Consider the following 16,492-nt stretch of genomic DNA (forward strand, 5'->3'; position numbering starts at 1 on the left):
GGTCCAGGAAGGGCAGAAGCATAGCCCCATATAATCAGTGCCGTGACTCTCAGTCGAAAAGAACAGACCAGAAACCACAGCTGAACACTACAGATATTTTTAATAGATTTCACATGGCAGAGATGGGTGTGGGAACAGTCACAGTATAGCAGCGCAACAGCCACAACGGGAAACAAGTACAGCAGTTTGAAAGCCGCTACAGACAGCAGTGCCTTAACTGAGCGAGTGCCGATTTCCGTGACATTTTAAACCCTGAGTGACATGACACACAACCATAGAAAGATGGATGTACTGCATTCAGTATGTGTTTTGGTTAATTATGACCCACCCCTGCCCCTGGGTAGTGGGGATATTAGTGTATGGGGGGTGGAGGAAGTGAGGACATGATGCTTTGGTTTCTGCAAAGACAGGAATGATTTTTGGCACCTCAGCGGATCGTCTGCTTCCGTTTAAACTTGCCCCATATCGACGAACCAGAAGGACAATATCTTCTACGATACCAGTCTTCACCAACACAAAATAAGCATTTCAATGACGTACATGCACATTTCCTTCCAACGATGAAGGCTGTTAGCCAGCCTAATGCAATATGAAATATCTTTTTATATTTGCATTCATAGGTAAGTGTTAGTTACAGTTTAAGTGGCTCAGCACAAGAGGGCGTAGTGGTTAAGGAACTGGAGTTGTGATTAAGGTTGCTGGTCCAACTCTCATTCCTTGCCCTGTCCTATTGAATGGTACGTAAGCTATGAATACCTCGAAGTCAGTAGATTATTTTTTTGGTCGGAAGGCGTCTGTATAAGTGAGAGCGGCCCTTTTAAAGGTGGAGGCTGGTCCCCCCCCCCAGTCAACCTGACCTTTGCATTAGCAGCACTGAGAAAGGATCTGGTAGCAAAGGTGACTAGTGCCATCATACACAAATGTACACCTACTGCTTTGCTCTGTCTCGTGTGTGAAACTGAGATTACGCAGTGCAGATCAATGGAAGCCACCAGACTCCCAGTTTGGCTGAGGCACTTTGAATGGTAAGAACCTCTGCTCCCCCCCCCCCCCGCGACGTACGTGGTACGACCCAAAATGTTTTTACAAAAAACAACAGCACAATTGTGAATTGGAAATCAACAAAAGTGATTTCTGTCTAGATAATGGCCTTTCTCACCTAGAGTCCTGGTTGCCAATGGAAACATTCATTTTGTACGTGGTATTTTAAGTGAGAAATTAAATATGTGCATAATAGATTACAAAAAAAATATTACATTCAGCCACGACACAACACCAAATAAAATATATACAAAGATGAACACAAACACCACTACCCTTATCACACTGCCAGTTGTAGGTCACACACGCGTGAGACGTGTTCTGGACCAAAAGTGTTATGGCTGTCTGCTTTCTGTCAGTATGAATGACAACTTTGACCTGGGTTTGATTACTCAAGACCCCCCAACCCCTCTTCCAGTTTGCGTCTTGTGCTTTGCTGATGGTGCTGCTCATGTAGGTTGGTGTTAGGGGTCCTTACTGACCACCTCCAAGATGAGAGGAGAGACGTCGGGCTGGATGTCCTGGATCTCGAGCACCTGCTTGGTGTACTCCTCGTTCATGGACCTCAGCTCTGTCAGACATGCCACAATCTTGGGGAACAGCAGGCTAGGGGTGGAGTTGACCAATTAGATGCAGAGCAGTGGACACGCCCTTCTTTACAACAGTGTTTCCCAACCCAGTCCTTGGAAGCCCATTGACGGTCCACATTTTTGTTTCCTCCCGGCTCCGGGGAAGACGGTACACAGACCGTCTGCAGGCCCCCAAGGACAGGATTGGGAAAAGTAGCTCTACACTGTGCCAGTAATAGACCGCATGCTTTGGTCTTATGCTAAGTGATTGTTCTGATGAGATAAGTAATCCTTGTGTTACACATCAGTAAACGGCTGTGTTATTAGCTTCTAGAGTGGTAAAAGATCGGTAAATGGATGAATACATGTATTGACTCTGGGAAATCCTAAATTCACAAGCACATATTCACCATGGAAAACATGCTAATTGTGGTTGTCGGTTGCTAATGGCTAAAGCCATTTATAGTCAGTCACAGCTGGCAGTTTGGGAACATTTTGATTTCCCAATAAATTACAAAAAAGCGTACAAAAGCGTTGCTACCCAAAATACATACATTATGCCGACTCGTTTGAGACGGCACTGCCTGAGTATTGGAACAGGGCAGACACAGCCTCTGCAAGTCAGTGTATGTGACATTTAAGCCATTTTTTCCCAGAAATTCAGACCAGGCTTAAAAAATGGCCACAGATGTATGTACGACCAAACTTGGTAGCATAGAACACTGGATTTAAAAGAGATTTAGTTAATAGTGAATGTTTGTCTGTCTAATAAGTGTCTCTCAGGTTTTGTTGTTTAAACACATTACCTTTGGTTTACAACTGTTCCTGATTGTGTTTGCAGTTTTAATAATAAATAACTGCAAAACAAATCCTGTTTTCCCTGCTGTACCAAAATCGCCCCCAACCAGGAATTTTGTGTGCCGTTACGCTCCATTAGCTTCAGGTAAGGATTTAAGATTGTACCTACTGCTTATCTGTGGACGTCCTCTTGGACTCAATGTACGTCTTCAGCATCAAGGCAACCATTTCCTGGTGTCTGTCGATTGTCCTCTGGTCAGTCACACCTGGCCGGTCTGCATAGGCACACCGGATGTGGAGTGAAATTGCTTGTGAAGCGTGACAATGCCCATGTGACAATGGGCATTAAAGCATGACTGGTATAAAAGCAGGGCTGTGGGTGTCCTGCTGTTCATTCCACCTGTTTATGCTAACACAAGTTAACATGGTACTGCTATGGAAGTCATCTACATGAAGGTGTGTTTGGTAGATTGAGGATTTGTCTGTGTGTGTGTGGTCCAGGTATACATTACATTGTAGGGACCAAATGCCCCCATGATGTGATACAAACCTGTTTTTTTGACGATGTGCGGACCATTTCTTTGGTCCCCACAAAGATATGAATACAGGTATGTGTGTCTGTGTGTGCTTGTGTGGATTTGGCCCCGGCATACCTGGAGAAAACAGGGAGATGGCCTGCATCAGTACATACTCAGTGTCGTCCAGTCGCAGCTTCCGCAGCGTGTAGTGGAACTTCATCAAAGGGTCCAGCAGGTGGCGCTGGAAACCCGCTGTGCCAGAGACAAAATGGAACTCAACACCTAAGGGCACTGAGGCCACAGGGATCCCTTACACAGGTCTGTGTCTTGTGCTGGAAGCCAGCCAGAGATTTTACTGAAATTTAGCAGTTCAGGTGTTGCGATCAAAGGCTGCTCTGCCCAGCTACTGGGTGAGTCCAGAGTATTCTAATTATAGTGAAAGTGCTTGTCATAAAAATGTCCATTTAGAATGTGGCAACCAGCTGAAATCAAGCACTATCTCACTTGTTTGCTATGAAAATGACCCAGAAAATGACCATAAATGGTCTGAATTTTGTTCCTGGAGACGACTGCTTCCACAGCAACAAAATCTCCGTGGTTACCACCCCAGAGTAAGAGAAGTAGGATGCAGAACTGCTAACAGTGGCTGTTAGCACCTGATGTTATCCTGTACGGCAGAAGCATGTGGCTAACTAAATCCCATAATTCCCTGTCTTATACCTGGGGTGGGGGGACAGAGGTTCTGGAGCTCCACCTGATAGCACTCTGTCCTCTTTATGCCTCACACAGCTGTGACACCGGCATTCCCCGAAGCTCACCGCGCGCAGCATCATCCATGCAGTAGGTCAGGGCCCCACACTCCCAGACGCCTGTCTCATCGTTGAACAGCATGTTGAAGCGGATCTGGCACACCTCAAACATGGCACCTTTCAGCAGCGAGATCTGGTCCTCAATGGACAGCTCCCTGGGGGCGTTCAGGAGACCGGTCATCACAGATTAACACACCTCTGGTACTACATACTGTGAGTGCAGTTAGAGTTAATATCAGTAAAGCATTTAATCCCAGTAAAGCATGATGTTTCTCCATAAAGTGTTAAAACCTGCTTGTCTGCACATGGTGGCTGAGTGATTTGGAGGGGTGCTTTGAAGCCAGGGGGGGCATCCTCCTCCGTTGCTCACCTGAAAAATGAGATGAGCTTGGCAAAGCTAATGATTTGCTGGATCATGTAGGTCGTGAGGTCAGCGATGTGAGGCAGTGTGATGAAGACTCTGTTGCTCCCATCTGTCATGCCCGGCCTCTCGTCCCAGTTTGAGGGAGAGGAGAACTGGAATAGTGCCCCATCTTGGGGAGATGAGAACACTGGGCTGGGATCCAGGAGTGTTTGGCCGTACTCGTGCATCGGGGCCAGGTTACGGTCGATGGGCTGGGGGGATGATGGGAACCATGATTGAGACCATAGGAAGGACCAGCGTACCTGTGGTCGCAGTGCGCGAGTGGAGGCCTCATACCCTGAACTTCTTAAAATGGACAAACGACACGTCGAAGGTGCTCCTCTGTGCCTGCACCAGCTCCTGAATGACCCCCTCCTGCTGCGGACTCAGCGCCAGTGGCTCGGCCCGTTTTCGCTTCAGCATGTGTCGCCGCTGCTCCAGCTCCTCGTCAGACATGATCACTGGGGGAACACGGGGGCGGAGTCAGCACTCTCACTTATCTCCCGGATGGGCGGCACATGGCGGTAAACTCACGCTCCTTCAGCATGCCGATGCTCTGGCACTTCTTCAGCCGGCACGCCTGGCACTGCCGACGGTTGCTCTTGGTGATGACACAGTTTCCCCGGAAGGCGCAGCTGAAGCTGGCCGGCCTCTTCATTGCTCTCCTGCAGTGAGTCACAGGTGAGTCAAAGCAGAATCAAACCTGCTCCTGAGAAAATACTGCGCTGACTGCTAACCGAATCGATGGCACACGGACACCCAGATGTCTGTAATAAATCATTCCAGGCTCCTATGGGAGGTACTTTCCTCAAGCAGCTCTGCGTTCCACTTGGCATGTTTCCTCCCTATAATTGAGCACTGCTTTTATGTCTGTGCTAAGAGTGCTTCAGCTGGTTATGAAAGCTTGATGGGGAGCAGGAAATGGCCACATTAAATCCAACGAGGATAAAGGAATCATCATGCCCTAGAATGAAGGAAGACACTGTGTCCTGGGTCACGTGAATGTATATCACGCAAATGTGTACTTCACCGGTCAATATGTCTTAAAAGGAAAGGAACTGCAAGCTCGTGTGTGACCCTGAGGTGGGTTGGAGGAAGGGACAGCGTGTCTGGGGACTGCAGTGGGAAGAGGCGTAACAAAACCAGCATGGGGAAATGCAAGTAGCGCATGGGTGTTGGGTCAGTGGTGGCCTAATGGTTAGGGCTGTGTGCTTGTGATCAGAAGGTTGCTGGTTCAGATCCCTGACCAGCAAGGTACTACTCCCTAGGCCATTAATAATGGCTGCCCTCTGCTATGTCATGATGTCACATGGGTTAAATGCAGAGAACACATTTTGTTTTGGTGTGTCAACAATGACAGTTAATCACTTTCACTCAAGTCAAAAGCAGCCATCTTGGCACTGGAACCGGTGAAACACAAGGGGACGAAACCAGGATTTTTACTGCTTGATGCAGAAGGTGGTTCCTGCTAGCGCCCTCCAGTGGCCAGGGCTTTTCTCCCTGTGAGATGGGAGTATATTGGTGTTTAACGTCTACATTTGGTTTTATTTACCACATCATTTTATCCATGTGAGGCAAATAGCACAATACGAGACATACAGCCGGCAAGTCGAATAGGCTTAAGTGCAGCTGGGCTGACCCCTGGGCTTCCTTAATGAAATAACAGATCCGCTGATATTCCCACGGTCCTCCCTGACCACTGCCTGGCCCCTCCTCTCCCGCTGTCCTCACACCTCCACCTCCCCGCTCCACTACAATCCGCCTCACCTGAAGAAGCCTTTGCAGCCTTCGCACGTCAAGGCGTTGAAGTGATATCCTGTAGCCTGGTCACCACACACCTGGCACACCTTGGGCTCTTCGTCGTCCTCATTAGCGCTGACATCCTCCTCCGGGCCCTGATCCGCGGGGCGCCTTAGCTCCTGCGCGCTCATGCTGACCTGTAACAGCGAATCGCTGATGATTAAACACACGGAATGGAGCTCTGAAAGAAACTGAGCTATCACTTCATACCGCAATGGTGGCGCCTTCTCTTGGACCTTCAAAATGTGTTTCAAAACAAGAAAGAAGCTGTTTGCCCAAATATAAATATTTTCGTATTCGTTATTAATTTCATAAATGAAAATGTCCCAATTTTCAAAACAATACATATTCCTGTAGAAAAATCATATGCATTTCCTATTTGTATTATTTTGATATAATTTGGTTAGGGGAGGAAAAACTATTTACGTTTATTAATTACGTTATAATTATAATTAATACAATTTTATTCCAAGAGCAGGCCTGATTCTTTAGCATTTTTGGTTTACTTTCCACAGTCCTCATAAACCACCTCCTCAGAAAATAAAATGTAAGTTTTTGCTGCCAAGTAAAAGTCCCAACAGAGAGAGAGGATTACCATGTGAGTAAATTCTGGTCAAATCTGTCTTCAGCATCTCCCCCCATGATGCAATATCTTTCATTTTCTAAACTAACCTGCTTCGTCCCCTAACATTTTTTCATTAATGTCCACAAATCACAGCACAGAACATGACCTTTACAAAACACATGCAAGAAAAATCCTGAGTTCACAGAAAAATTCAAGCCGCGAATGTTCAAAATCACTTTGGCTACTTACATGAAAGTGCAAAAGTGTCGCTACCTGGAGATATCCACCATACGAAGAGATGGGAAGTAGGCAGCGTTGGGACGGGGGACACACGAGGCAGAGAGAGAGGTGCACCAGAGCTCAGCACCTTTCACAGACCTGCCCTTCAGGGATGCATTTCTGAATCTGAGCGAAACGCTTGCCAGATAAAAATAAGCCAGCCAGGATTCCGCTGTTACCATGGCACCCATTGACGACAAGATGGAGCCATAACCTTCCACCAGAGACAGAAAGCCCATCTTCATGAGCTTTTTTTACAGGGGTTAATTGGAGCAGAACCTGGTTTGCTTACAGTCTTTGGTACCTCCCCTCCCCCCCCCCCCGGAAAAGCATCGCTAACCACTTTTCCGCCTAGTGTGAGCGGTGCAGGACTCCATGGACCACTGTGGCGACACAGAGAGGCTGGGAGTGTTTACTTTCACTTTCTGCACCGTGTTCCATAGCACTGTCTGTCGCATGCCTTGGTAGCCTTTAGCATTGATTCCAAAGACACGTGATTAGATGAACAATGGTTCCATATTCCACACATACATCTAGCTTGAGTTCACGGCCCATGATACTTAAGGCAGTAAATGTTGGAACTATGATAATTTTATTTATTTATTTATTTTCAATACCGAGTTATATACTTTAGTTGCATATTGGGTGACACCAGATTTAGATTACATTTCTTTTCCATAGCTTGTTGTCAATTGAAATGGAATGGAATTGCAAATTAGTGATAATACAATGAATGCTACAGATACTCTAGTGTTCTCCCTTACACTTTGTGCCACGTACTACTATGGGAGAAGGGGGGGATCGGTTGGGGGCGCGTGGCTAGAGATCCTCGTGCGTGGTACCTTTCACACTCACAGCCTGCCCCAGCAGACGTTTCTACAGAGCCTGCTCAGAACACTATGTCGCTAATCAAAAGCCCTTTCACTGCACTCAGTGCTTAAAGACTATTCTTTACCCTGATCATAACTGACTATTTGGTGTCAATAGTTATTAGCCCAGACTCTCACTCCAGGACCCATTCATGATTTTATGTGCAACCAACCAATGTAGTCAAAATATGTAAAATAAAATAGAGAGGAAAGAGATGTTATAATGATAGGAGGCTGATAAACACAATGAATAAGCCACAATGCCCTGCAGCCTAATAGGTACTTAGCACGTGTGAGAAACCCAAGCTTTTGGCCCTGAAATTGTACAGAAATAGCTTATGAAACAGGCAAATCAAGAAAAGGTTGCAATCAGCAGAGATCAAACTGTGCAGTTGGTCCATATATGGCGATGGCAGAGTCACAAGTACAAATTCTCTCCATGCCTCAGGACAGGGAATGCGTCAGCAGCATCTCCCGTCTTAAATCAGAGGCGGAAATAGCCGAACCCCCTAAGCTAATGAAAACGTGCACTGGCTACTTCACAATGGCCTGACCAGTACGCTACTGGAACCAGGTCAAAGCCGACAACCATCCATGACAGAGTTTCTGCACCTTGGCTAGTTCTCCGTCGCCATGTTCCCAACATCAGAGCCTCACCGCCAGGCTTCCTGCCTTCCAGATACAGTGATAGCCCCAGGCCTTTGTTAGAATCCTGAACAGACCCAGTGTGGTAGCATGGTGCACCCCCACCCATAAAGGCGTGAACATGACTTACAGGATGCAGCTTCCAGGATGTCCGCTGTGTCGGCCCCTTACACAAGCACAGTGTCTCCCGAGCAGTACTGACCAGTTATGATTACTGACCGTAGTGGGCCTGTTCTTCAGTATATCAAGTCATTTTCGGCTTTTGCATTTCCTCCTGAGCACTAGTTATATCTATTTGTTTGGGTGTCTTGTTACACAGGCACTGAAATATATTGTGAATATTAGCTGTAAAGACATTAATACAGGGAGCCGACATGAACACTTCGATGGGGACAAATACTTAGTAATAACTCAGTTACTAATGAAGTACAAATCATGGACAAATCGTGACCAAATATAGTTGTTACTTGAGATAAAAGATGCATCGTGATCCATTAATGATGAACAAACACGAGATCAGTATTTCACTTGTGTTATTCATGACTCGTTCTTTCAGTAGTTCCTTAGTTCCTTCACAAAGGTTCACAGAATTAACAAATATAGTAAGAAATATAGTAACTGCTTGAGATAAAAGATGCCTCACCATTCATTAACGATGAATTAACATGAGTTCTGTATGTAACTAAGACTTAGGTTATGATTAATTAATACATACGTATAATACTATATTATTTGTGCTCCATCAGATGCAAGTGTTACCTAGATTCCCTCCTTTGTTTTTTTACACGCAGCCTAATTTCCTGACATCCCTTTGTTTAAACAGTAGTTATGATATTAGCTAATGCTGCCTTGTGTGTGGAATTTCTCCTCCACATGGACTAGACAATGATCACCCTATGAGGAGTTCTAATGAACGCGTGGGCAGTCACCCTAAGACCAGCTTCACACTATAATGCATGCAAATGCTGGCTACCGAAGACCAACATCAATGGGAATTCACCGTGGTAACGTTGATGGATTGCACAGAGAGCAAGCTTTGACATTCTACAACTTGGTAGCAAGCATCCATGCAAATGAAGGAAAGTCCCAGCAGAGGACAGCATGCGTGGTTTTTGAAGCTGCGTCACAGACAGACTTGGCATTTCTCCAGCAGAGAAAACACTGGACCCACCTTCAGAAACAAACATGGTTATACTTTGTCCGGTTTTATGCAAAGAATAAAACAGCAGGAACCCTTAAAAAGCTGCTTAAGTTGCCCACAGAGGTTTCATGTTATTAGTCTGGGGAAACATCGTATTCATTTCTGCAGGATTTTTTTCGAGCTGAAAATAGAGACACTGATTCTGTTGTCTTCTGTTGAAGCAGTGAGGTGACCCATCCAGGTTTATAGCTACCTCAGATACAAAAAAAATGTATTATGGGTAAGGACTTTTTACAAGTTGGGGAGAGGGTCAAGGAGATTTTGAAGAAGACATGTCAAGTTAGGAGCACACGCTGATATGGGGTGTTGCTACACCCACCACACAACAAGTGCAGCCGTGCAGTAGGTGATACCTCAACACCACACTAGTCCGAATGGAACAGTGTGAAGTTTTGTCCCGTGACTTATACGCCAATCCTGCCACCAACCCACAAATTTTTTAGGTTTTGTAGGTTAATGTCATAGCCAAGATGAAGCAACTGCAGGTCAAGGGCCTTGTTCAAGGGCCCAAGGGAGTAGAATCATCCTAGCATTCATGGGATTCAAACTGGCAACCGATCAGTGCAGACACCCTAGCCTCAGCGTCACCACTCCATCCTAGTTTACTGGAGAACCACTGTATGCTCATTACACTACCACCTGAAAGGAGGGCACATGGCTGTACACTGAGCTCATCAACCGTAATCTGCTACTGTCTTCTGGTACCTTACAGTTCCTCCCCCCCCCCACCCCCTCTTGGCCAAGTCCGCACTTGTCCGTTCCAGTCTTATTCAGAAGAACACTTGGAACAAACTTCCTCCATTTGTTGAAAAATCCCCCACGAATCCCCATTAACTGCCATATGGAGTGTTTCTCAGCGAAACTGGTTTCGGTGTGCGTACGCATCGTTAGAAGTGAATTTGTACACGTGGGTGTTTAAAAGCACGTCTACTATGTTAAACATTCCAGCGCATCAAGAACACATAGAAAACTGACGCTGGCAGGATGATCAAGGTACCAGAGGCAGAGTTTTCCCCAAACGTAACCAGATACAGCTCTAACTCCATCGTATAGTTTGCGGATGACGCCACCATCGTGGGCCTGATCACCGACAGCGAAGAGACGGCCCACAGAGGGATGGTGAGGCTGCTGGGACAGGTGCCAGGACAGTAACACTCGGCAGAACACTCACATGTCCATGGGCCCTTGAGCAAGGCCCTTAACCCCCAGCTCCAGGGGCGCTGCATGTTGGCTGACCCTGTGCTGTGACCCCCAAGCTATGGAGAGCAAATGGGTTCAATAAAAAGAAGCATTCCAATGTACCTATACTGTAGGATTTATCATTTATCATTGTTAACCGCATGGGTACACAGCAGCTGCCTTTTATCATCATTTATACCACACCATACAGTATGCATTATGTATACCACATGATGCACTGTGCACATCTATACCACACGATACACCATGAATCATTTATACCACACCATGCATCATGCATCATTTATACCACACCATACACCATGAATCATTTATACCACACCATACAGCATGCATCATTTATACCACACCATACACCATACATCATGTATTCCACATGATACACTGTATCATTTATACCACCCCATACACCATGTATCATTTATTCCCCACCATACAGCATCCATCATTTATACCACACCATGCATTGTATATACCGCATGATACACTGTGTATCATTTATATCGCCCCATCCACCATGTATAATCTATACACACACTCAACATGATTCAGGAACTGCTCCTACTCTAATGCCATATGAATGTTTAACACACACTAATGTGTAGTTTTAGGCCTAATACTAAGCTCTATGGCTGTCAGCTACAATCAGTCCTGCTACAATGTGACTAATGCATTTCTGAAAACCTCGAGTTCACTAACATCACGTACTAAATACATATATCCAATGAGAAAAAATAAGGTTAAGAGAATGCAACTCCAAAAATTAGTAACTTACGGCAAACTAATTGATTTCTCACACATGGTCATTAACCTGTTGTCATCCTATTGGGTCTCAGTGTTAGACGACAGCTTCACCAGAACAACAAGGCAGGTCCCAGCTGTCATGAAAGCCACCCACAGACCACAATCTGCCACCACAGCGGTGTCATGTGTCTTTAAGTAACCCCCAGCTTAGTGTCCCCTCTTCGAAAAGGGCGTAGTCCCACTCACAATATAACAGCTAAACATCATGTTAGATGGATCTGTTTGTCTGGATTGTATGCAGCTTCTCCCCGGGTTACCATGGGGTTACGTTCTGATAAGCCTATCATACGGTGCAAATAGCGAGAGGTGAAAATGCAGTTTAATACAGCACACTTAACCTAACAAACATCATAGCCTAGCATATAGCCTATAGTCTTAAACATGCTTAGATCACTAAGCACAGTAACTACAGTAGGGCAAAATCATTAACACAAAGCCAACTGTATAATAAAATGTTGAACATCTCATGTAATGTAGTGAATAATGTACTGAAAGTGAAAAATATTTAGCCATCATAGAGTCGAAATATCATAACACAGACTATTGTAACCTGGGGAGTCTCTGTATTCGCATGTTCCTGCCGTAAAACAGCATTTTTTGAGCTGTCTAACAGGAAGCCTACCAGTTTTAAAAAGATCAATTCTTTTAACAAAATTATCTAATTTAAAAATTTTGCACTGAAAGGAAGACAGAAAACATACAATCTTTTTCTACTTCACACCTCAAATTGGAATTTGATGGTTTACTGCAAGTCTGCCTAGAAATACACTTTCTCTCTAAGTCATGACACAGTATGCGAGCAGAATGCTGCAAAATGCTGTTTTTAGAAGTAATTTTAAACCATTTGGTGGTTCTTTTGTAATGGGGGAAAAATCAGAATTCTGCACAATTCTGTACTCTTAACTGCAATTATGTGTAACCTTAAGTTCCACCTCTGTTCCAGTAGCACTGATGGAAATGAACATTATTTAATGGCAGGCCCACTTTTAGCACACGCTAACGGATTTTGCTTTGTATCCAGGAACCGATTGATGTGGGCAAGGTGCTCTTGGACTGGGACGCCCACCCAACACAGTCAAAGAGGACAAATTAGCCCATCACGCAGATGGTGAGGAAGTACACAATCCTGGAGGGAACATCATTTACACTGAGAACAGCGAGTCAATTCCGTATCCCCAGCGATTCTTGTTATGCTGCTAACCTGATCACGAGTAAGTCCCTCTGAACGACATGCCATTCTGCCTGGGTCCGTTTAAGGGCACTTTTCCATTGAAGTCCGATCGAGTACCGGAACTAAACTTACAGTCCTAAAAAGTACTTTGGGGTGGGACTTTCAAACGTGTTCACTGTCGACTGGTTATGCAAATAGCCCGGTCTCTGAAACGCAATACAACCGGCGTCTTGAGGAACGTCTCAAAGACGGAGGACAATGAACAAAGTAAAAAAAAAAAAAGTTATAATAACATATGCATAGATAATTGAAGAGGCTTAATCTTTAATTGTAATCTGGTAGGAAAAACCAGAAGAAGATCTGGTTTCTGTTATGACTCCCATCATAATGAGATAAGACCCCCCCCCACCCCCACCCAAGGCCAGTGCACTGCTTGGAAGCACGAGGAGGAATAGTTGTGTGCATTTCTTACATATCTGCCAGTGACGCGAGGGTTTGGCCGCACGGCAGAATGAGGGGTAGGCAGCTCGTCAAACCACACAGCCCCATTTAACAAGAATCACTCACAGCTTATCTGGGTAAGTAACACCTTTAATGAACTGCCTCTTAGTAGAGCAATGATCACAACAGATGCTATATTAAAATAATTTATAGTGTATGTAGGACTTCACGCTGAAGACAGTTAAAGCATTTCTTTCATTTGGGTGCTGAAATGAAAACTGTGGTCTTACATAAATTTCAAGGAAGCATCCTTAATGAAGACCTCTGCTCACATCATCCCCTGCTTTCCATGGTATTTTGAGGTATAGGCAGCAGTATGGGCTGCACGGTAACTGCAGGTTGCTGTGGGGAACACTGCATGCTCACTGCGTGCTCACTGCATGCTCACTGCGCGCTCCTAGTCCATTAAGCCATTAACAACCTACTATAACAATGGACTGAGGTCTAGCGCAACTATGCATTACTGAAAGTATTACTGAAAGCTCTAGAACTGAGCTTAAGTTAACAGAAGACAGAGCTGTAAAAACATATAAGATCATACATATAAATGTTCCGGATAACCATTTGTCTCATTCACTCTACATAGTCAAAACTATATAAACACTTAGCTGAATTATTTCATTAATTCTCACACACTGCTGTCAGTGTAAAATGAAGCACATGGCCATGTGATCTCCTGCAATTATCACTGGCAGCAAAATGGACCCGAACCACGGAGATGTTAAAGACTTTCACTCCAGACCTTTCTTGGCCGCCATCTTTCCAGCAAGTAAGTTTGCTCAGTTTCAGCCTTGCAGGACCAGCCCTGGTCAACAGCAAGTGACTATGAAGCTGAAATGCCTGGCGGACAAACTCAGTTATAACGTGGTAAAGCCACACAGACTCTCAGAAAGGGCTATGAGCTATCACACAACATCAATACCCAACCTGAATGGCAGCAAATCCCACCAGCAATGTTCCAGCATCTAATGGAAAGCGTTCCCAGAATAACTGAGGCTATTATAGCGACAAATGACCAAAGTTATATAAATGTTCTTGGTTTTGAAACAACCCTGTTTCCAAAAGAGCTGGGATGCTGTGTTGAATAGGCAGCAGGTCAGTAAAATTATTGGGTATAAAACGAATCTTTGTGCAGTGAAGATGGCGATTTATGGCCCAATTTAAGAACAATGTCCGTCAACATAATATTACAAAGAATTTGGGGATTTCATCATCTAAGGTAAATAATACGATTGCAAGATTCAGAGAATCTGGAGAAATTTCTGTACGCAAGGGACAAGGGCGAAAACCAGGCAGCTCTGCACTAAAAGCAGACACAACTCTATAGTTTAAATCACTGCATGCTGTGAAGAACACTTCTTACAACAACTGTCTGCGAACACAGTTCATTGCTGCACCCAAAAATCCAGGGTGAAACAGTGCTGAACTACTAAGCAGGATCCGCCTTCTACTCTGGGCCTGAGCTCATTTAAGATGGAGGCAAAATAGAAAATGTGCTGCGGTTTGACGAATCAGTAGTTTAAATTCTTTTCAGAAATCATGGATGCCACGTTTTCCAGGCTACGGAGGAGAGAGACCATACATCAGTAATCAGGTCAAACGCCATTTTCATAGAGGGCCTTGTGTATTTCAGCAACACAATGCCAAACTGCGTTCTGCATATACTACAACAGCATGGATCCTGCAACAACAGCATTTCACTTTCAAAACTCCAGCAAACTGGTCTCTTCAGTTCCCAAATGTTTACAGAGTGTCGTTAAAAGAAGAGGTGATGCAACACAGAGGTAAACATGCCCCTGTCCCAACTTTATTAAAATATGTTGCTGGCATGATATTCAAATTGAGCATGTATTTGTCATAAAACAATAAAAATTTCAACGTTTGATATGTTGTCTTTGCTCTGTTTTCGGTTTAATGTGGGTTTATATCATTTGCAAATCATAGCTTTCTTCTTTTATTTACATTTTACCCAGCGTCCTAACCTTTTTTGGAGAGGGGTTGTATTGGACAAGCTAATGTCCACGTACTTTTGCTCTTATTATGTACTAAAGTGCCAATATGGCTTATTTGGCAAAGGATATTAATGACCAGAACTACAGCCGTAGATCCAAGTCTTAACCAAGCATCCAACTGCAAACCCAGTTCACCAAATCAGATGACACTGGTTACAAAGAACAAGACCATTCATTTGTATGTACACAGGACCCAAACACGAACCTGGTTCCTGTAGTCAGAATCAGATCTGGTGTCTGTGATCTGGCAGAATCTGACATATTTTCAGTTTATCCAGATCTCAATCAGAGGTGAACTTTGACCCTGGCATCGGGGCACAATTTATGAGACTTTCCAGATGAGATATTCTGGAAATATCATAAGCAGTAACCTGTCTAAGGGACGCGGTGCAGTGGTGTAGAGGTGTATTGTAATTGTTCATCTTCGTGTGTTCCAGCTCAGTCCCACAGTTGGATAACTTTCTTTTTCCGTATGCCACCCTTTTTGGACGCTATAAAGGTGGACGTCCTATCTCTCTTAAGCATTGATCGCCGATCGAAACTGAAAATATGAACACATCGACACGGCTCGGTATGGGAAAGTGGGGCGCGGAGTACTTACTCTGACATGACGACAGGGCGGTCAGCAAACAGTCCCCTCAGCTGGATCCCTAAGCGCACTCACATCGAAACCATCCACACTAACGAAGCGAAAGTTTTAAGCAGCGTCACACTTGCGCACATTTTTCTAAAGGCAACCCGGCAGCGTCCGCCACCTCTTCCTGGTTACTGGAGTCATAAAAAAGAGCGGTTATGAAACACCGTGTCCTGTCCTGTCCCGCCCCGCTCGATCCGCACCCGACACCTGTCTGCGCCCCGCTGCCTACAGTTCTTTCTCAATCGGGGTTACTGACGCACTTTTCCATTGCTGATCACAAACCTCCACCCTAGACATGATGCACCTGTATCCCTTATCATTTTTATTATGGTTCAAGCACTCTTTTATTGTTTTATTTACATTTTCTTAAGAAAAGACTATTATCAATAGTTCAGACAGTCCCTGGAGCATCTGGGGGAAATCAAATTAACTAAAAAGAAATTATAACTATTACCTTCTATTAAAAGCATGGCGTCCTAACCCACTGATCACTGGCGCATCTATCCGACGCGCGTAACTCGCCTGCATTTACACCAGCGCACAAATACTACACTGGCACAGGCTCGACCTCTGTCCCTTCGGTGCTACTATAATGATCTCTGACCAGCCGAGCTCTTTATCTCCATTATGTGCAAAAACATAACATAAAAACCCACACTTATTCAGTTGC

At 44.8% G+C, this 16,492-nt stretch overlaps 1 protein-coding gene across 3 annotated transcripts; it reads right to left on the bottom strand.

Moving 5' to 3' along the window:
- Positions 1-81: 81 nt before the first annotated feature.
- On the bottom strand, positions 82-15,998 carry nr1i2 (nuclear receptor subfamily 1, group I, member 2). Of its 3 annotated transcripts, none has more exons than XM_049006198.1 (9): positions 15,787-15,993; positions 5,906-6,075; positions 4,673-4,803; positions 4,436-4,599; positions 4,106-4,350; positions 3,745-3,890; positions 3,062-3,178; positions 2,578-2,683; positions 82-1,647 (listed from the first exon to the last, which is right to left on the bottom strand). In XM_049006198.1, the coding sequence occupies exons 2-9, from the start codon at positions 6,067-6,069 to the stop codon at positions 1,506-1,508; spliced, it is 1,215 nt and encodes a 404-aa protein (XP_048862155.1). In that variant the 5' UTR covers positions 6,070-6,075; positions 15,787-15,993; the 3' UTR covers positions 82-1,505. The 3 variants fall into 3 exon arrangements, 2 of the variants coding, with proteins under 2 accessions (XP_048862155.1, XP_048862154.1); XR_007394531.1 differs by having other exon boundaries at positions 1,509-1,647; positions 3,100-3,178; positions 15,787-15,995; XM_049006197.1 differs by lacking the exon at positions 82-1,647 and having other exon boundaries at positions 2,603-3,178; positions 15,787-15,998.
- Between the last annotated feature and the right edge of the window lie 494 nt (positions 15,999-16,492).

Source organism: Brienomyrus brachyistius, chromosome 1 (assembly GCF_023856365.1).
Source record: "Brienomyrus brachyistius isolate T26 chromosome 1, BBRACH_0.4, whole genome shotgun sequence".
Taxonomy (NCBI): domain Eukaryota; kingdom Metazoa; phylum Chordata; class Actinopteri; order Osteoglossiformes; family Mormyridae; genus Brienomyrus; species Brienomyrus brachyistius.

Coding starts and splice junctions, on each gene's coding strand:
- nr1i2 (XM_049006197.1), bottom strand. CDS start 6,069: ATGAGCGCGCAGGAGCTAAGGCGCCCCGCGGATCAGGGCCCGGAGGAG. Junction 4,804..5,905: donor GGCTGCAAAGGCTTCTTCAG/GTGAGGCGGATT, acceptor GACTCACTGCAG/GAGAGCAATGAAGAGGCCGG. Junction 3,891..4,105: donor AAGCTCATCTCATTTTTCAG/GTGAGCAACGGA, acceptor GAACGCCCCCAG/GGAGCTGTCCATTGAGGACC.